Raw genomic sequence first — 21,442 nt, forward strand, 5'->3', positions numbered from 1 at the left:
TTACTCAATTTTTTAACTGTTCACGGATTTCATATTTAAAGTAAGTATAAATAGACACATGTCGACTATTTAGCACCGGTGCCACGAAGTGGCACCGAAATAGGAGACAGGTGATCCGAAGCCCACTTTGCTCCCCTTGATTCACCTGCATGATTACAGAAAGTTAATCCAATGATTCTTCATTAAAAGAGCAATCACAATTAATAGTTAAGACCCAATGGCAGGAACCAGGAGATCCCATTTACTGTTTAATCTTTCCTGACTAGACACCAATTTAGAGGGACAAGTCAACCTGCATCACGTAAAACAATAGTTCTCTACAGACCGAGAAAACAGACCAGGTAAAAATCGCCTCTCATATTTTTTTTTTGTGTCCCTGCCCCTCGGGAGACGTGCATAGGGTGGGCTGTGAGGGGCGGGTTTTTTGGTGTGGTTTTTATCTCGGTCTGCCGAGACTTTTTGAACATAAAAATACGAATCAACAACCTAAACACCCAATCACATCTCTCACACCACGTCGAGAGTTGCAAAAACCTCCCCTCCCATTGGCTGGTGAACGGAACTCCCGCTCCTGATTGGACGAAATCAAAGTTCGCCCCCTTACATTTCGTGGCCGTTATTTTTAATAGAATATGAAATATGGACCTTCGGATTAGCCGCAAAATCTACAAATATCTTTTGGGGAGGGCCCAGGCGATTTTTTTTTGGGGAAAAAAAACCCAGCAGGGGGTTAGTCGCGAGAGAGTTTAAGAGATTTTAATGTATTTAAATTCCTAGGGATTTAGACGGAGTGTATGAGAGTCCTAGACAATTTGGGGGAGTTTAACCCCAACTCCCCATAAATCTCTTGTTTTTTGAGAGATTTTGTCCAAGCACAAAAATATCATGAAACTCCCTCAAACTCCCACAAACTCCTCCAAATTGTAAACTCCTTATAACTCTAGTGTTTTACGACTAACAGGGAGTTTAAGAGATTCTAATCAAATCTCTCACCACTAACAGGGGAGTTTAAAAGATTTTGAGGTAGTTTTAGAAACTCCCTAGAAATCTCTCACCACTAACAGAGATTTTAAAAGATTTTGACAAACTCCCCCACGACTCCCACGACTAACACCCTGCAGAATTTCCATGTAAAAGCAAAATCAACATAGATAAGTTTTTTTACGAGATTTACATATCAAAGAAAAAAAAAGGTTTTTACGAGATTCTTTCACGAGCAATTAATGAAAAAGAAATCTTAGAAGATTTTTAGGGTAATTGTCTAAACAATTCTCTTTTTAGAAAAAATCCGAGAATTTCCATATCAAAAGAAAAATCAACCCAAATAAGTTTTTATGAAATTTTTCTAATTGGCAGGATGGAATTTTTGTGTAATCTAAGATCGGGCAATTCTATAATTGGCAGTTAATATCGGCAATTAATGGAAACAAGTTCTATCATTAGCAGTTAATACTAAGTTTGATGGAATTGCATGTTTATTCAATAGAAACATGAAAGGAAGTTTCGTGGAGTTTGGGTTAGAGAAGTATATATATAAGCTACGCAGAGCTCATGTCTTTTCACGTTCAGGCGGAGGGTATCAAGCAAGCGATCTCTTTTTTATTTTAGGAATAAGAATAAGGATCGGGTTAATATCAAACGTTCAATGTGTGAAGAGGAACATCGGGTATCAATGGAGATTCAGGGACAAGGTTAGAGGGAGTTTCTGTTTTGGTTTTTTAGTGAATCTGCGATTTGATATGTGATTTTATTTGTTATTGATGGTTCTGTTGATCGTTTTGTTGTTTCTTTGATAACTTGCAGTGGTTAACAAGGCTGCAGAGACAGTTTATTCACTGTTCATCGATCTCGAACCAAACAAGGCAACTAATAAAGTTGTAAAGGCATTGGTATTGAAGGTGTGGAAAGTCGAAAGCAAGAGGAGTGGGAAAGTATGGGGTCTTGAGGTTTATCTTATGGATCAAAATGTGAGTATCTTTTCCCCTTTAATGGTTGTAAATTAGTTGATTGCGAGGTTGCCCTAAAATTTGAACGTGGTTATGTCTAATGCAGGGAAATCAGATTCATGCTAGGGTGGGGAAGGATCACGTTCAGTTGATCAGGGAAATATTACGGGAGGACGTGTCTCTTTTATTCAGAGATTCAGTGTTACCAGGCCAAAAACTGGTTACCGTATTGTTTCTTTGGGTGTGTTATGTGGCCGCACCGGTTTACAAAGATTGATAAGCTTAACCAGGGGTGCACATACCCTACCCATATCCGCCAATCCTACCCTACCCGCCAGTGTTTTAACTGTATCCTATCCTACCCACTATTTGGCGGGTAGGGTAACGGGTAAAGATTTTCTTAACCGCCGTTAGATGGGTAGGGTGACGGATAAAGCTCGAAATTATCCTACCCTACCCGCCTACCCGTCTAATACTGAAAAGACAAAGTAACCCTTGTATGGTTTTCTCCTCCTGCCTATTTTTTGTTATTTTAAAACATAATAGGGGTAAATTATAAAGTAAATGTTTTTTCTCTATCGAACCATTTCATCGCTTTTCATTTGAACCATTTTTCTCTGTTTTCATTCGAAGTAGCGAAGTGGTGATTTTCTGCAGAAGAAGTGAAGTCTGGGTTTCGATCTGAAGCTGAAGATGTAAGTGATTTGTGTGTTCGATTTGTGTCTTATGTGTTTGAATCTATTTTTTGCTCATCTCAATCCACTTTCTTTATCTCTGCAGAAGAGAATTTAGGGTTTCAGGATGCAAGTGCAGTTTGAGGTTTTGAGGGTTTTGATCTGAAGATGTAAGTGTTTAAAGATTTCAATTTGTGTTTTGATTTGGGTTTCGATCTCAGTAATCATCTCCGTCTTCATATGAGTAATCAGTTGAGTAATAAGATCTAGGAATTTAGCTGAGAAATTAACATGCATGTTAACTGATTGATGAATTTCTCGTAGAAATTTACTCAAACGTAATAGTTAAAACCCATGTCTTTAAATGTAAAAAGTTTTAATATTTCAAACGGGTACTAAATCTATTTTTTGAATGCCAATTCGGTATTCAAAACTCTTTTTGGAAGCCAATAATGTAGCATTTTCTGTCTTGCAGCTCATTACCTTTGTACATTAGTTGAAGAACCCTTTTCCTTTTCGTCTCATTTGAGTTACCTCAAATATGTAAAATCATAAGAAACTGCAGTTTCCGTGGACTTTTCTAGCTTCTGTGTTTTTCTTGTGAGCCCTTTTATGCGCACCTTGATTCTTGTGTTAGCTTAGAAAAGAATATATCCACTCTACCATCTGGTTATGATGGACTTAGGTTTTGCTTACATCGCATCTTAGTGTCACATGTATTTTGAAGTGCCAACTCTTAATTGTAACGTTCATTTTGTCGTAACAAATGTTTTATTATTGCAGATTCAAGGCGCGGTGTTTGATTTTCTAGAGGAGATTGCAAAGAAACTGTTTAGTAAAGAGATTCCTGCTGGGAACACCATTTCCAAGATCAGCAAGGTGGGTGGGTTTCTAAATGTTTGTCAAATGTCCTGCTACTACTGCTTCCATGTGAAGTTGTTGTTGAAGTTGGCTAACAAGCTAGTACAACCACTAGGTTAACAATGTTATGCTGTTCGGACATTGTATTGTCCTGTATATAGTGTAATACATCCTATGAAATTATTATTCAATTATCTGTATCTTAAGTTAAATTCATTTTTCGCTGATCGATGATTCACAGAAAAAAGTAATGAGAAAATGACCAAGAGTGCTTTCATATTTGCACTCTTGGTCATTTTATTTCTTTCTTTTTAGCCTTTGTTTTCTGCAGACTTTATTATTTCTTGTATCTGGTCTAAACTTTTTAAATGTGATTGAATCATCTGCATTCAGATGTATCATGATGAAGGTTAAACTTACAGTTGTTTCTTATTTTTTTGTAGACAGTAGACGGTAACAGTTGAAACTTCTGGCAGTCTCGTCCTGATGTACATGTATGTCATAATCAGAGGTAGAGTTGCAGGTACTTTGTGCTATTGATTGCATCTACTCATTTGTTCCCCAAAACTGAACTGAATTGAAGTAGGGTTCTAAGTTCTATTTGTATACCTTACTCTTCTCAATCTCATATTCATCTTTCAGGGTCTCGTTGTCCCGACCATTAATCTATTGTTGCTCACTGTTTTGTTGTCTTGGAACATTATTGCTCACTGTTTTGTTGTCTTGGCCATTAATCTATTGTTGCCTGCACGGTGTGATCGTAGTTTACTTAATACTACATACTTGTCTAGTTTTACGGTAAAACTTTACTTAATACTTGAAACCATTCACCTGAGTTTTATTTATGGTCTTATCATAAGACTCTTATGGGTTGTCAGTGCCAGTGCAGTTGAAAACACAACCAAAGCAAGAATTTCCAAAACAATGAAGCATGATAAATAACATGCTTCTTATTTTTCAACTGCCTATGCAGCATGATAAATAACATGCTTTATTGATCGTCTCTTTTCATAATCTGTTAACATCATATTGTAAGAACATGTTGCATGTAGTAGGTGTTATGACTTATGCTAGGCAACAACATGTCCCATCAGGGAAATGTTTCACATTAATTCTCACACTTAGCCTCTGCTTTCTATTCATATCACTTGTTCTTTGCCTTATAACCTCTATTTGTATTGGGAACCTTTTCTCTAGATGCAGTATTCTTCTACAGTAGAAGTTCTACTTTGTTCTCAGGCTTAGTAACTGTTGCAGTAGCATTACTGGTTGCAGTATTCTTTACTGGTTGCAGAAGTGACTAGTGAGGAAGCATGGTTGAGATTACAGAATTGATGTAAACGAGACCTCCTATTCCCTCTCAAGATTCATATCAATCTGTGCAACAAAGGGTCAGTGTTGTTATATCTCCGCCACCTCCACCTCCACCATCTTCTCAACCTGAGGTCAGGGAAAGTATGAAGCGGAACAGAACATCTTCGGTGTGGGAGCATTTCCAAAAGAGTGTTGATGAAGCTGGTATTAAATGGGGGAAATGTAACTACTGTGAAGGTGGTAAATATAGGGCTGGTGGTAAGAAGTATGGCACATCAAATTTGAACTGGCATTTGACCATTGTTAGACATGTTTATACTTGTGGTTGAGGCTCTGTTGAGATGGCAGGAGCAGGCTTGAGCTGCTGCATTGGTAGTGTTGGTGCTTGAAGTGGTTTCTGCCATTGGTTACAGGTAAGGAATTATGGAAGCATCTTAGATGGATCTGAAATGGGCACTGTAAAGAAGCAGCAGAAGATGGTGGTTACAAAAGGAGCTGAAATTTTGTATTGCAGGTGATATAGATGGTGCTTGGAGCTACATGGAAGAAGAATTGTGCTGGTGGTAGTAAACGGTTATACCCGCCACCCTACCCTACCCGACCCGCCAGAGAATGGGTTGGGTAGGATCTTACCCGTTTAATGGCGGGTATGGTGGCGGGTACAAATTTTCTTAACCGCCAGTAAACGGGTAGGGTGACGGGTATAGGCCATATCCTACCCACCCTACCCGTTGTGCATCCCTAAGCTTAACGATGACCCAAAAACATTCTCATAAGAAGTTTTCGAATTTTTGGCATTAGGAGATTTTGCTAGCAGGAAGAGTGATACTACCTATTATATAGGTATGTTGTTGGTTTATCATTCAGTTGGTTTTAAAATGAAGGAGATATAAAGAAGCCTGCGGTAAATATCGAAAAGAGACAAACCTAATCTCTATATGAATTATTTGTTTTATATAGCTGTGGTTGGAAAACTTACGTCTGTCTCTAACATTTTGAGCAAGACGGTTGGTGATGGTGAAGTCTTGATGCGAGAAATACTGCTCGAGAATGGAAGATAAAATGCATCTTTGAATTTTTGTGTTTTGTTTTTTAAAAACAAAAATCTGTATAGTCTTCTGATTGTAATGATATTTTTTGTACCAGGGGAGATGCATTTACAGTGACACTATGGGCTGAATTAGTAAATACAATTAGTGATGATATCGTGGAAAACTCCGTGGATATACCAAATGTGGTAGTGGTTACTGGAACATACGTGAAAGAGCACATGGTGTTGATGTGGGTGTGAGGTTGATGTTCTGACTTCTTGAAACACTATAGGTACACTGTGAAAGGACCTCAGTCATTTGAGGACATTCTAACGTTTAACGGCGAGATATGCGAGACTTATAAAGAAGCTTATATTGCACGGCGTTTGCTCGAAGACGACGATGAATGGCATATGACAATAGAGTGCTGAAGTGAGAAAACTATTTGTGACTCTTTTACTGTACTGCCACGTAACAGAACCCGAAAAATTATGGGAGAAGAATTTTGAATATTTGTGCGAAAGAATAGAGTATCATCACACAAGACTCTATCAGTACCAGCACATTAGGCTTCCAACGGAGCAGATCAAAAACTTAGCACTCCAAGAAATCGAAATGTTGATGAAGAAAAATGGACGTTCGTTACGTGAACTGGCATTCCAAAAAATACCATACCCTGATATGTCAAATATGGATGATATTGGGAATCCGTTGATCATGCAAGAGATGGACTACGATAAGTTAAAGCTTCAGGAAGAATTTGACAGGCTGAGAAAAGGACTTAATCCTGAACAGGAGGATATCTACGAGATTATTAACTCGGTAGATAAAGAGGATGGGGGTCTTTTCTTTGTCTACGGAAGCGGTGGAACCGGGAAGACTTATCTCTGGAATACCATTATTTCTTCACTACATGCAAGGTTGCATGTTCAGGTATGGTCCTCATAAAATTTTGGTATAAACTACAATACAACATGGGGATTCAATTATAATATAATGTAGCATTCAGAAAGCACCTGAAATTGAAAACTATTTAGTAATAATACAATGTACCATTAGTACTATAATATCAGGTAGCTAAAATGGATAAATTAGCTCATACACATCAAATACGGAATTCACAGTAGAGGCGATCTTAATAAATATATATATAGTTTAGAATTAAAAGCTGGGCATGTTGCATCTCAGATGAAATGAATTTGTAAGTGTGATTTTTTAATCTGATGTTTACCGTTTCACGGTTCTAGTTGGATGCAAATGGATTAATTTATGGATCTTCTTGTGTGTCTTATCAATTATTGTCTACCTTTACAGGTATAGAATCTTTATTGCTTCCAGGCGGTCGTACAGCTCACTCCAGGTTCAAAATTCCGCTTAAACCAAATGAGACTTCGAGTTGTAATGTGATTATGCAAGATGACCTTGCCATGTTACTTAAAAAGACAAACCTAATTATCTGGGATGAAGCTCCCATGGTACATCGGCATGCATTTGAGGCAGTCAATAAGACTATGATTGATATAATGTCAACGGATGGTGATGTTACTAATACACCACCTTTCGGGGGTAAGACTGTTGTGTTGGGTGGTGACTTTACGAAAATTTTGCCAGTGGTCACAAAAGGATCGAGAGAACAGATAGTAGATGCATCAATAAGCAGGTCGCCACTTTGGGAAAAATTTAAGATTTTCGAACTCACTAGGAATATGCGATTGTCTAACAGTGACGCGAATCCAGTAGAACAACAAAAGATCAGAGAATTTTCCAAGTGGGTTCTTGATATCGGAGATGGTAAGATACCCGCTACTGCGATTAATGAATCAGAAGAGAAGATATGGATACAAATTCTGGATGATCTTTTGATAAGATGTGATCAAGACCATCTGCATAAGATGGTTGAAACCATGTACCCAGGTCTACTTGCAAACACGCATGACCACGAATATCTGAGGAATAGGAGTATCTTAGCTCCAACAAATAAAAGTGTAAAGGAGATAAACGACCACGTACTGGCGATGATACCGGAAGAGGAGTATGAATTGTTAAGTGCCGATTCAATAGATCCAGAATCAGATAATTACCAATCAACAGTAGTTTTTTATCCAAAAGAATTTCTGAATGAAATGGAAGTGTCTGGCCTGCCAAGCCATAAGCTGTACCTAAAGGTTGGTGTTTCGATAATGCTTCTCAGAAATATTGATCAAGCAGAAGGTTTGTGTAATGGTACTGGTACTGGTAGGGGTGCACATATCCTACCCATATCTGCCAATCCTACCCTACCCGCCAGTGTTTTAATCGTATCCTATCCTACCCACTATTTGACGGGTAGGGTAACGGGTAAAGATTTTTTTAACCGCCGTTAGATGGATAGGATGACGGGTAAAGCTCGAAATTATCCTATCCTACCCGCCTATTTATCTAACAGCCGTTAGTAGCCGTTGATCTTTCTATTATTAGTTTACCGGTAATTGCAAACCAAGTCACAAATCCAAGGCTCTTCTAATTTTAATTGTCGCAATAACTTACAAGTGAATTTCTGTGAGCTGAAAATAGGTTTTGAGCATGTAGTTGCTCAATAGCAGCATCGCGATGCATTGCAGTAGTAGTACTACTTGCAATGATATTACTCACAGATGCATCCGAAATTGGGTGCAACCCTACAAGTGCATTTTCAGTCGTTAATTTCCATGAACCTTCTTACCATAAACAAGAAGAAAAAATAAGTGTGAAATGAAAATGAAAATCATTTAAGAAAGTGGTTTAGAGAACCTGGGAGACTAAGGTAGTTAAGAGGTGAAGGTATCTCAATGGCTGATAATGGAGAAAAGCTACCAAGGACTTGATTATTACTGAGCTGAGACTCATGAAAGAAATTGTACTCACAAACACTTCTGCAAAATGAAACAAGAAAAATATTTAGAAAAATCAAAAACAAATTCTAATTAATTGATAATTCGTGTTCGTCACCACCAGAATATAGAAAACTAAAAAAAAAAAAAAAAAAATGATTATACCCGCCACCCTATCCTATCCGACCCGCCAATTAATGGGTCGGGTAGGATCTTATCCGTTTATTGGCGGGTAGGGTGGCGGGTAAAAAATTTCTTACCCGCCAGTCAGCGGGTAGGGTGGCGAAATAGGCCATATCCTACCCATCCTACCCGTTGTGCATCCCTAGGTACTAGGATGGTCGTTAAGGAAGTTGGAAAAAATGTAATTCACGCGGTTGCAGTGACGGGAAAGGCCGCTGGAAGAACAGTTTTGATACCAAGAATAGTGATGACTTTATCAGAGACAGACCATCCATTCATCCTGCGCAGGAGACTGTTTCCACTAAAAGTGTGCTTTGCAATGAAGGTGAACAAGAGTCAGGGGCAGAGTTTGCCGAATGTTGGAATTTGTTTGGATGAGCCTGTTTTCTCTCATGGTCAGCTGTATGTTGCAGTTGACAGAATTTGTCATGGTATATTAGATTAAGGTAAAAAGATACAAACGAAATATACATGTGCCTGGTCTTATATACAAGAACCAGAGATAAAACAGGAAAGAAATAACTTGGTGTACAAGCCAAGTAATGTACAAATATAACAGATATGCTAGAATAACAAATATGGTACATCTGCATAACAGATTATGCATACTGCATAACAGATATGGTACATCTGCATAACAGATTATGCATATTGCATAACAGATTATGCATCTGCATAATATCTCGTAATACCCCCCCTCAAACTCAACATGGGATAGAGCACATGTTGAGTTTGGAAATTAAGAGCTTAAGGCGTGCAAAAGACAGCGCCTTAGTAAAAAGATCAGCAGGTTGCAGCTCAGAAGAAACAAAGGATAAGTTGATGATCCGTTTCTTGTACTGATGACGTACAAAATGACAGTCAATTTCAATGTGCTTTGTACGTTCATGGAAAACATCATTATGAGCAATGTGAATAGCAGCCTTGTTGTCACAGTACAATGGGGTTGGTTCTGACAGAGTAACTCCCATATCTTCTAGAAGCCATCGCAGCCAAACAATTTCTGAGGTTGAGTGTGCAAGATCTCTATACTCTGCTTCAGCACTAGAGCGAGAAACTACGTTTTGCTTCTTGCTGCGCCAAGAGATTAATGAACTGCCTAAAAATATGCAATAGCCTGTAGTTGAGCGTCTGTCTGTAATATCTCCTGCCCAATCTGAATCTGAATATGCACGAAGGCAGAGATCAGAAGTTGATGAAAACGTAACTCCTTGATACAATGTCCCTTTGATATAACGTAAGATTCTGAGTACAGCTGCATAGTGAGTGGATTGCGGAGCTGCCATGAACTGACTAACTATATGCACTGCATGACTGATGTCTGGTCGAGTAATATTTAAGTAGTTTAGACTTCCCACAAGCTGACGGTACAAGGTAGGATTAGAAAGAAGTTTTCCATCAGAAGGACTAGGCTTGCTGTTCAATTCAAGAGGTGTGGCTGCAGTTTTATTATCCGTTAATCCTGCACGTTGAAGAATGTCTGATGCATATTTTACTTGAGAGATGAAACAATCATCAGATGAGTGATCAATTTCTAAACCAAGAAAGTAACGTAAGGAGCCTAGATCATTCATTTCAAAACATGAACTAAGATGTGTTTTAAGAGCATCAATGCCTTTCATGTCATCACCTGTAATAACCATATCATCTACGTAGAGAAGTAGAATAACCATACCCTTTGTTGTTGAACGCGTAACATGGCTGAATCATATGCACTTTGAGTGAACCCAAATCGTAGAACAGCATTGGAAAACTTTTCAAACCAAGCACGAGGTGCTTGTTTGAGTCCATAGAGAGGTTTACGGAGCCTACATACTTGATTAGGTGAGTAAGACATTCCAGGTGGAGGTCGCATATACACTTCTTCTTGAAGATCTCCATGAAGAAAGGCATTTTTCACATCCATTTGATGTAGATTCCATTTTCGAGCAATAACAACAGCAAGAAGAGTACGAACTGTAGTCATACGGGCAACAAGGACAAATGTTTCTTCATAGTCTATACCATACTCCTGAGCGTATCCTTGAGCAACTAGACGGGATTTGTATCTAACTATCTTGCCGTCTGAGTCAGTTTTAACTTTATATACCCATTTACTTCCAATTACAGACTTTCCTGGAGGTAGTACAACCATATCCCAAGTATGAGCTTCTTTGTGGGAAACTAATTCTTCATCCATAGAGTGTTGCCAGACTGGTAGTACATATGCTTCCCTGTAAGAAGTTGGTGCATGCACAGATAAAATCGATGATAATGAGCAATGATAGTCTGCAAACCTGACTGGTGGTCGACGATTTCTTGTTGGTAAAGTAACATTGTCAGATATAGGATCCCCTTCTGGAGAAGCTGCATCAGGACTAACCATAGAGTGCTCTTGTATTGCTTCACTAGATTCAAGAAGAGTAACATCTATGGAGGGAAGCTGAATAGATGTTGATGGAGAATTGGACTGAGGCATATCCTCAAAAGGATCTAGATAAGAGAATTGTTCTAGGTTGGGAGATTTACTAGTGGGAAGAGACCAAAAGGGTATATTCTCCCAGAATGTAACATGCCTGGAAACACATAATCTTTGACTCTCTGGATCATAGCATCGATAACCCTTTTTTCTATGCCATAGCCTAGGAATACACATATAGCAGTCTTTTTGCTAAGTTTGGTTATTTCTCTCTCAGTGAGAAGAACGAAGCAGGTTGACCCAAAAACACGAAGCTCAGAGTAATCTGGTTTCTCGTTGTATAACCGTTCGGTCCGTTCATATGGAGACATTCCTTCTGTAACTATGGACGGAATACGGTTTATGTTGTAGACTGCAGTCAGGACTGATTCACCCCAAAAGTTAGAAGGGAATGACGCTGACAAGAGTTGTGTTCTAGCTGTCTCTATGATATGACGGTGTTTTCTCTCTGCAACACCATTTTGCTGTGGAGTTTCAGTGCAGGATAATTGGAGAAGGGTACCTTCTGTTGCAAGGAATTCTCTGAAAGGAGTTGATATATACTCTCCCCCTTGATCAGCTCTGAATGTTTGATGGTTTTTCTAAATTGGGTCTTGATCATTCTAGAAAAGGTTGTGTAAATTTTTAAAAAATCTGATCTAGAACTGAAAAGATATATCCAGATAAAACGGGAGAAATCATCAATGAAAGTAACATAATATAGGGCTCCTCCCTTAGAGATAATAGGAGATTTTCCCCATACATCTGAGTGGATGAGATCAAAAGGTTTGACAGAATGAGTTATACTATTACTGAAAGGAAGAGCAGTTTGTTTTCCTAATTTGCATGAGATGCAATAAGGTTCTTTATCAACCTGAATAGTTCCTAACAATCCACTATTTATCATATGAGTGAGACGAGAGAAGGACACATGTCCTAACTTAGAATGCCATGACATAAAAGGAGACACAGACTGAGAAAAGGAATTTGCAGTTGCGGCAAGCTCACTCTTTGACAGCCTAGGAGAAATCAGTCTTTCGAGAAGATACAATCTTCCTACTCTACGGCCTATCCCAACAAGCTTCTTTGTCTTGGGATCCTGTATCACACAGCCAGAATAGAAGAAGTGAATGTTAAATCCCTGATTACATAATTGTCCAATTGATATAAGGTTCATTCTTAATTTTGGAACAAGCAACACATCAGATATATGTATCTTGTCAGAGATTTTAATCTGACCAATATGACTGGCATCCAGTTCAGATCCATCTGCAGTTTGGATTGTAGATATAGTAATATGACTTTTCTGCTCAAATATGCTAGAATCAAAAGTCATATGGTTAGAGGCACCTGAGTCAAGAAACCAACCATTTGAAAAGCTACTTGTGGAAGTAGATAGTGCAGATGCTGCTGTAGAGTTATTGTTACCCATTGAGAGTGCTTGCTTGAGCATCTCTTGTATGTCAGCTAGATTGTTTGGTGTGGATGCAGCTGCATAACTGGATGGTGCAGATGTGTATCCAGTTCCATTAAACTTTCTTCGTTCTCTCATATTTCTTGAAGTAGGGGATGTACAGTTTCCTACTGTATGCCCTGGTTCCTTGCAGTAGTTGCACTGGATTGGGAAGCTTGATCCTTGCTAGATTGTTTGTGTGTTTGAGCTTTGTGATCCACTTTGCACTGATGGCACAGTGCAGTTCTTGGCTAGGTGGCCTGGTTTCTTACAGTTGTAGCACTGGATTTGTGAGAAATCACGATGAGTTTTCTGATTGTTGAGATGAGTGTTAAAGTTTGCACGTGAATTGACTGCAAACACTGCTGGTATGTCTGGTTTGATTCTTTTCCGAGTTTCTTCAGTGATGAGTTCTGACAATGCGGCTTCGACAGACGGAAGAGGTGATCGATGGAGGATTGAGGCTCTCACAGTTTCAAAGTCATCTCTTAATGCCATTAAGAGCTGAACTAATCGAGACTCTTCTCTGTAATTTTTCCATAATTCTATATCAACTGTCCAGTTCGGTTCCATTAGTGCTAACTGGTTCCATATGATTGACATCTCAGAGTGAAAATCTGAGACAGATTGTTCCATCTGTTGTTTCATAGATCGAATATCATGTTCTAACTTATAACGTTGAGAAAAGTTTACCTGGGTATACCTTTTTGAGAGAAACTCCCATGCATCTTTGGCAGTCTCAAAGCTTGTAAGTTGCATGCTTATAGATGTTACTACTGTGTTGCTTATCCAGGTTAATATTTTGTGATTATTGATCTCCCAGCTCTCTGCAGTTTCTTCTCCTGTATCTTTTCCTTTGTCAGTGATAGCAACTCCGTTTGCAGACTTCTTAGCTTTGCCGTCAATATATTTCCACATGGCTTTTCCCTTGAGGAAACTTCTCATTAAGAAAGACCAATGATTGTAGTTTGTTCCATCAAACTTCACAGTAATGGGTTGATAATCTTCACGTGACATGTTGGGCTGTGATGAAGAATATATGACACTAGGGTTTTGAGTTTTATGAAGAAGATATGCCACTAGGGTTTTGAGTTTTATGATTCTGATACTGGTTACTGGTTATCGTTCGTTTGTTGCAGCGGAAACACGGTTTGATTTAGATCTTGACTGGCTCTGATACCATGACAGAATTTGTCATGGTATATTAGATTAAGGTAAAAAGATACAAACGAAATATACATGTGCCTGGTCTTACATACAAGAACCAGAGATAAAACAGGAAGGAAATAACTTGGTGTACAAGCCAAGTAATGTACAAATATAACAGATATGCTAGAATAACAAATATGGTACATCTGCATAACAGATATGGTACATCTGCATAACAGATTATGCATCTGCATAATATCTCGTAATAGCAGTGTCAAGAACTACAAGTCGACAAGGGCTGAAAAATAGCCATAAAGAAGAGGGAAGGTGAACCAGAGGGACGAACGAGGAACATAGTCTATCAAGAAATATTCAACAATCTGAAGTAAAACCAGCATATACCCTATCGTACCCACTGCAGTTTTTAGACAACCAAGATGCATTAACACTTTAAAAATTACTATTAGTTTTGTATGTTGGTTTTTTTTTTTTTAATTCGACTCTTCAGTATTTTATCTTTGGGTTTTTTTCAGTATATTTTCTTTTCTTTTGAACAATTTTACTGAATTTTACATTTGGGATTGTGCGGTGTATTTTCTTTGTTTTGATCGTTTTTATTCCTACTTTTTATAGTGGAAACAATATTTTCTTAAGTGTAAAGGTTTGCGCATGTAGAGATCGGTGAGACACTATTAATATATATTTTGGTTCTGATTTTTACACACCACATTTTCATTCAGTTTAGATTTTTCATGTCTGGTCTATACAGTTTGAAGTTCTACAGCTTAGCTGATTCGATTAACTTTGGAGGAATTAGTGGAAAAATCAAATGTCATATAAAAAAAATAACGAATATTATTAGGGAAAATAAAGTCGAAACAATATTTGTTTTTGAAAAAAAATTGGGAATTATTTGGAGAGCGATCCCTGTGTTTTTTGTTTTTTTAAAATGTTTTGAATTATTTTCACTACAATCAGTGTATGTATATGGATTTGGAGTCCTTTAAGTATATACATCGACCAAACAACAAATAGAGCGAGATGATGTTTATGTTTAAAGTAGAAAAAAAATCTCAGGGTCTAAATTAAAAACTTAAAGGAAGGAAGATCATTTTACTGTAGTAAAATGAGTGGTGGTCATCCGTTAATTAAACTGGAGATCGAACAAATGTAGAAATGTGTATTGGCAACACATGACATTGGAGGGATAGGTTTTGGTTATGCGTTATCACTGTTTGATTTTAAATTTTTAGGGCAAACAAACATTAGACAAATTTTCCCATAGGAAACTACATGCATGCAACCTATAGGGCCTCAATAATTGGCTCCGTTATGAACCCACGCTAATCTACGATTTCTATACCAACTAAATTTTCTGCCATTCTTATTGATACTAAAATCTTTTGATATCTTAGTATACCAAATTTATGAATGAGGCTATAATTAAACATTCCATGTATATAAAAGTATCCATGTATATTCGCTGCTGGAAAATTATATATAGTTAAGAGATAACCTGGACATTGCACGTATAGGAGATCCTTGCAGAGTATGCATAATTGTTTTCTTGTTTTAAGTTCAGCACAAGGTTAGTTATCTTACAAGATCTATGTTCCTTTAGTTTGATTTAATCATATCACTGGTATATAGTGATCATGTTGTGTTTTTTGATTTCGTGTTTATATGCGTACTGCTTAATGGACCACAAGTATGACAGAAAATCAATATCTGAGGAGAGGAATCTTTTGAGTTACATTAATGGAGGAGTTCCATCAGCAACTCCTGCTCAAACAAAGAGCAAACTATTTCTGGCAACTGAAGATGAGTTTCTCGATGCAGTGATCACAATTTCATATAAAGATTATCAAAGAAATAATTTCAGGAAGCAGTACCTTGCTCATACGGGTATTGTAGCCCTTCGAACTGACAAGGTTAACGAAATAAATAAGCGGATGGCGTCCCTATTTCTAGGAGAGGAACGTATATACCTAAGTAAGGATTATATATCTTTTGTTGCCGAAAACTACGCTGAAGCGATGCAGTTGTATCTAGTGGAAGTTCTCAACAAAGCTGAATATACTTACATCCCACATTATGAGCTACGATTGAAGGTTGGACTGCGAATTATTCTTTTGAGCAACCTAAATTACCAATGCACGAGACAGGGCATAGTAAAGGGCACAAGGTTGATTATAACACAGCTGGGAGAACATGAATTGGGGCAGAGGTTCAGACTGGGGATGCTGCAGGGAAGAAGTTAGTAATGGGGCGGAAGGTGATGAACTCTAAAGACACAATGCCACTTACTAGGTATCAATTACCAGTCAAAATTTGACTCGCAATGCACATGGACGACAGCTGGGAACATTGCTTGCACAATGTAGGATTCTATTGGTTCGGGGAAGATAAAGGTCCAGCTTATGTTGGCATTTCAAATGCCACTTATGGACCATCAAAATCAAAAATTACTGTCATCAGAAAGAATTGTTTGCCAAACGGGTATACCAAAACCATTGTGCGACACCAAATTTCCAACAACTCCAAGTTCATAGACCACGTTCTCCAATCCAATCATGATTCTCTTGGTTTACTTATTTATCTTAGTTAGTTTATATTGCAAGTAAATTTGTTTGGTGTTTTAAAAGCTGTAATTTTTTTCTAGATATTAAATGATTTGGTATAGTGTTTTAGTTTCAAGTTTGTTGCCCATGTTTTACTTATTCGTGTTAGTTTCTTTTTCTGAATAAATGATTTGCTGAGTGTTTTTGGGGAGCTTCGATTGTTTAATAAAACTGTACCCGTTTATGTTGGCGGAAAATGGGTCATTTGTCCAAATATTTTTAAATCACGGTTCAAATGGACGAGTAAAAAATAGTTTGGGTGAAATGGTAAAAAAAAAATAGTAAAGATGAAACTGGTTTCATCCTAGCTTAAATTTAAAAAATAGCAAGGATGAAACTGGATACATTCTGTGTAAATTAAAAATAAAAAAGAATATTTGAAAATGGGCACGATGAAACTGATTACATCCTGTCTATTTTTACATTTTTGTCCATTTAAACAGTATCAAAACCTAACTGTCCATTTCATCCAGAAATTATTGATTTTGATCTTTTTAACCAATTTTGTGTTATGTTTGTTGATTAGACTTAATAGTAGTACCAGTCTTTAGGTCATAGGGCAACTGAATTATGCGATTTTTGAAAAAACTACATTATGTGATTCTCGACTGCACTTGATGTGGTTCTAATAATATAAAAAAGAATGCTTTGACGCTTTAGGATCGGATTTGCAGACATAGGGCAATAGTGCTGGTTACAGTTAATATGGACTATCGTAGGGTGAAAATTTTATATTATAATTTAATGGATATGGATATGTAGACCTAAATTTTCAATAAAAGGATGATTGTCCTTACGAAACCTTGAGAGTTTACACGCTTGAGTTTGTGAAAATTTGCTCCATAAATCAAACAGTGAACTAAAGCAAATAATGAACTAAATTTAATAGCAATCCTGGCGAATATGGGGTACCAGTTGGTGGTTCAAATATTTTTACATCATTATAATAGTCCTTTCATGCATCTAAGGCTTCGGGGTTCTCATTCAATTATACTCCTAAAACTATCCATGTATATAAAGCTAAATGTCTAAACATAGATATATGTATTCAGTAAAATCTGATACTTTATTGAGTACATAAGATTTTCTACCAAAAAAAAAAAGTTAGCAGCGAAAGTATTTTAGTGACGGCTTTGGTAGTTATTTTCTGTACATAACAATCATTGCTTCCTTTAATATATATGTACAACTAGGGCTACATAACGGGTAGGGTGGGTAGGATATGGTCTATTTCGCCACCCTACCCGCTGATTAGCGGGTAAGAAATTTTTTACCCGCCATCCTACCCGCCACTAAACGGATAAGGTCCTACCCGACCCATTAATTGGCGGGTCGGGTAGGATAGGGTGGCGGGTATAACCGTTTTTTTTTTCTTTTTTAGTTTTCTGTATTCTGGATTTTCTGGTTACTACCTTGACTGTGTATACAAAAAATGCTTCCCAAAAAACAAAAATGAAATCTTGTAACAACACAGCAAATAAGAGCCATCCTATCTAAATATGTACCCAATGGTACTGCCAATCTAACTAGGGAAAAATGAACAAAAGCATCATGCCTTCACAATGGTTACACTTCCCCCATTTAATACCATCTTCATCAAAACTCGTCGTAAAATGCCCCCATACCCAAGATGTCCTCTTCCGCTTCTTACTTTCTCTGACCTCAAGTTGAGAAGATGGTGGAGGTGGAGGTGGCGGAGATGCAATAGTACTGGCCCTTCGTTGCACAAATTGAGATGCAGCTTGAGAGGGAATATGAGGTCTCGTTGACATCTCTTTTGTAATCTCAACCATGTTTGCTCACACTAAGCCTGCACAAACTAAAACCAACCACATTAAATTTCATAACTTTAATATGCAATACAAGAAATTGCAAAAAAAAAAAACCCAGGAATATAAATGTTAATTACAGAGCAAGGTGTAATTAAGGCGCATAAAACTAGTACTGTGAGGATTGATTTCCCAGTTGGTATGTGGTCTTAATCCCATTAGCAGCACACCAAGTTTGTTACTCTTGACGTTTAATCTCTGATAACAGCCTTGAAAAGAGTTAAATTTACAAACTGCTTCTGCACTGTGAGACTTATATCCTAAATGAAAGTGAGGTTCCTCTTCGATTTCTAACTTTGATTTCTAATTATTGAGAAACAAACTGGATTTTCAATCTAGGGTTCTGGGAGCTGTGTAGAGAGGAGAAGTATGAAGAGATGAAACGAAAATGAATTTAGTTTTTAGGTTGAGTTGATTAATAAAAAACCGGCAAAGATGATCAATAATAGAAAGATCGACGGCTACTAACGGCTATTAGATAAATAGGCGGGTAGGCGGGTAAGGTAGGATAATTTCGAGCTTTACCCGTCACCCTACCCATCTAACGGCGGTTAAGAAAATCTTTACCCGTTACCCTACCCGCCGAATAGTGGATAGGATAGGATACGGTTAAAACACTGGGGGATAGGGTAGGATTGGCGGATATGGATAGGGTATGTGCACCCCTATCTACAACACATTCGAAGAAAATCTAGCCACCATATCCCTAGATACTTCTTTCTCCTATCAGGAAAACAAATTAAGGTATGTATTCAAAATTTCCAAGTATTATGCTTTCGTGCATCTCCAGACTTTAGCAAGATATTATAGCAGTTATTATCTACACGATACTAATAAAGCAATGTAAACAGGGAAACCGGATTCATGCTTACATTAAGCTAAAGAATATCCCTTACTTCAAGGACAGAATTAAAGAACAACAAATCATTCGAATCCAACATTTTAACCTACGGCCATATCATGGAGGTTATCGACCAGTACCTGGCGCAAGAAAAATCTGGGTGAACACATACACGAGCATAGTTCTTCTGGCTGAAAAGAATCAACTTATACCAAGATACAAATTTGCTATACCAGATTTTACGTCACTTAGAGAAAAAATATATAATAAAACAGATCTAATAGGTAATATCAAATGTTAAAAATGCTTTCTATATAATCAACTTTGTACTTAGCTTAACTTTGGATTCAATTTGTTTGGGTTTCATAGTGCAAGGCGATTGCTGACCGTGCAAATAATTATTTTTTACAGATGTTGTCGGGATGCTAAGGGGTCTTTCAAGGAGTCAGATGAAACGAAAAACGAAACTGATGCACCCGCACGTGATGTCCTAATACAAAGTCACAATGGAATTTCGATAAAGGTGACTGTATGGAATAATCTGACCAACCAACTAAGTGATTATATGCTGGAAGATGATGGGGTCACTCAAATAGTGATAATAACTTCAACAACTTTTGAGCAGTTTCAAGGTACATATAACATTTATATAAATTTGAGTTGAACATCATATTTTATCATAGATTGAGCTAAACATTGACATAACGAACATGACTGATCACAGGGGAGATCTACCTGCAGTCCACTAAAGCTACAAGAATTTACATAAATCTCGATGTACCGGGTTTGGAAATCTATAAGGAAATGTACGTTATGATACATACATGTTTAAGTTAATCAACTTTTTGTGTAATAAACTGTTTATGATTTTAACACTGACACATTGGCAACATGAAATATACGCCGGTGGAAAAACTAAGTGCTTCAGGAATTTCAAACCAGGCAAAGGAAAAATTGATGTTTGAAAATCGTATACCACTCAACGAAGCACTAAAAATGTTGCATGACGAGGAAAAGTTTATGGTGAGATCTAAAAAGTAATTCAATTTTAAATTATATTTCATTACCAAAAATATCTTATGAATGAATCAAATTCAATGCAGGGTGCAACTTTTACCATAAAAGCAACGATAGTTGGAATTCATGAAGGATCTCCGTGGTACTTTATGGCATGTCCAGTGTGTAAAGAAAAACATGTGTACATGGAACGCACACCATGGTGCAATACATGTGTAGTCACAGTAAATGCACCAATGTCACAGTAATAATATAAAAATAAAAATTTATATATATCTTATTACGTTTAAATAAAATAAAAAATGCAAAACTAACTTATGCTTTGTGACAGTTACATTCTCAAACTAATAATATATGACGGCAACAACAGTGGTGTAATCACGGTAATGAGACGAATGGCTGAAATAGTTGTGGACAACATTAGACTAACAAAGATGACGTCACTGCCAACAATGGATGTAAAGGTAACTAAAATGTCTTAAATAAGCAAAATTTTTGATCAAGATAACTCTTGAGTAATTATTTTCTTTTACAGAAAAACAGGGCAGACTGTGTTGAAGAAATAGTAGATGCAATAGGGCAAACAATGGTCTTTAGACTCATTCTTGATGAAAGTAGCTTCCTCTATCACAGTCTAACCGCACATGACATATTTCATTTAGAGGAAGCATATCCATTGAATAGAAAAGAAAAGGTAACTATATGCTAGCATTATTTCATGCATACCCATACAAATTATATAGAATTCAATGAAACTGATTTGGTCACAAATAATAAAAAAATACATGTTTTTGCAGGATATAAATACAATTGGAGACCAATCGTTATATCCATACAGATCACCAGAGAAAGGTCTCAACAAAAAACAAACAACTGGCGATCTGTTTATTTCTGACATAAAACAACTCCAAACACCTCCTAAGAAGGACCTGAAAAACAAAAGAAAGTAAAGTGACATGTCGACATTGATAAGGCTGGACGAACATGCTAGTGAAGTGGACGATATTATGGAGGGAGAGAGATCCTGACATGCCACCGTTGGTCGAGATAGATGAAGATGACAATGAAGTGTTTACTTATTAGTAGAGATTATGGATAGTATGATTATTTATTTTAAGACACACCATTTTTGAAACGTATTATTATTCTACTATAGTATATTATTTAAATTTCTTTAAAACGATCATGTTTTTCTCTAAATAAACGTTACTATAATATGTTTTTCATAATTATGTGG

At 37.2% G+C, this 21,442-nt stretch overlaps 1 protein-coding gene across 1 annotated transcript; it reads left to right on the top strand.

Annotated features, from left to right (window-relative positions):
- The first annotated feature begins 6,516 nt into the window (after positions 1-6,516).
- LOC113360399 (ATP-dependent DNA helicase pif1-like) lies at positions 6,517-9,303 on the top strand. The gene is made up of 3 exons (XM_026603909.1): positions 6,517-6,759; positions 7,074-8,061; positions 9,005-9,303. The coding sequence occupies exons 1-3, from the start codon at positions 6,517-6,519 to the stop codon at positions 9,301-9,303; spliced, it is 1,530 nt and encodes a 509-aa protein (XP_026459694.1).
- The last annotated feature ends 12,139 nt before the right edge of the window (positions 9,304-21,442 follow it).

Source organism: Papaver somniferum, chromosome 3 (assembly GCF_003573695.1).
Source record: "Papaver somniferum cultivar HN1 chromosome 3, ASM357369v1, whole genome shotgun sequence".
NCBI classification, from domain to species: Eukaryota; Viridiplantae; Streptophyta; class Magnoliopsida; order Ranunculales; family Papaveraceae; genus Papaver; species Papaver somniferum.

Excerpts from the sequence above, each read along its gene's own strand:
- LOC113360399 (XM_026603909.1), top strand. The coding sequence starts at position 6,517 with ATGGATGATATTGGGAATCCGTTGATCATGCAAGAGATGGACTACGAT. Across the intron at positions 6,760-7,073 it reads ATGCAAGGTTGCATGTTCAG|TTGGATGCAAATGGATTAAT; the intron begins GTATGGTCCTCA and ends TCACGGTTCTAG. Across the intron at positions 8,062-9,004 it reads GTGTAATGGTACTGGTACTG|GTACTAGGATGGTCGTTAAG; the intron begins GTAGGGGTGCAC and ends GTGCATCCCTAG.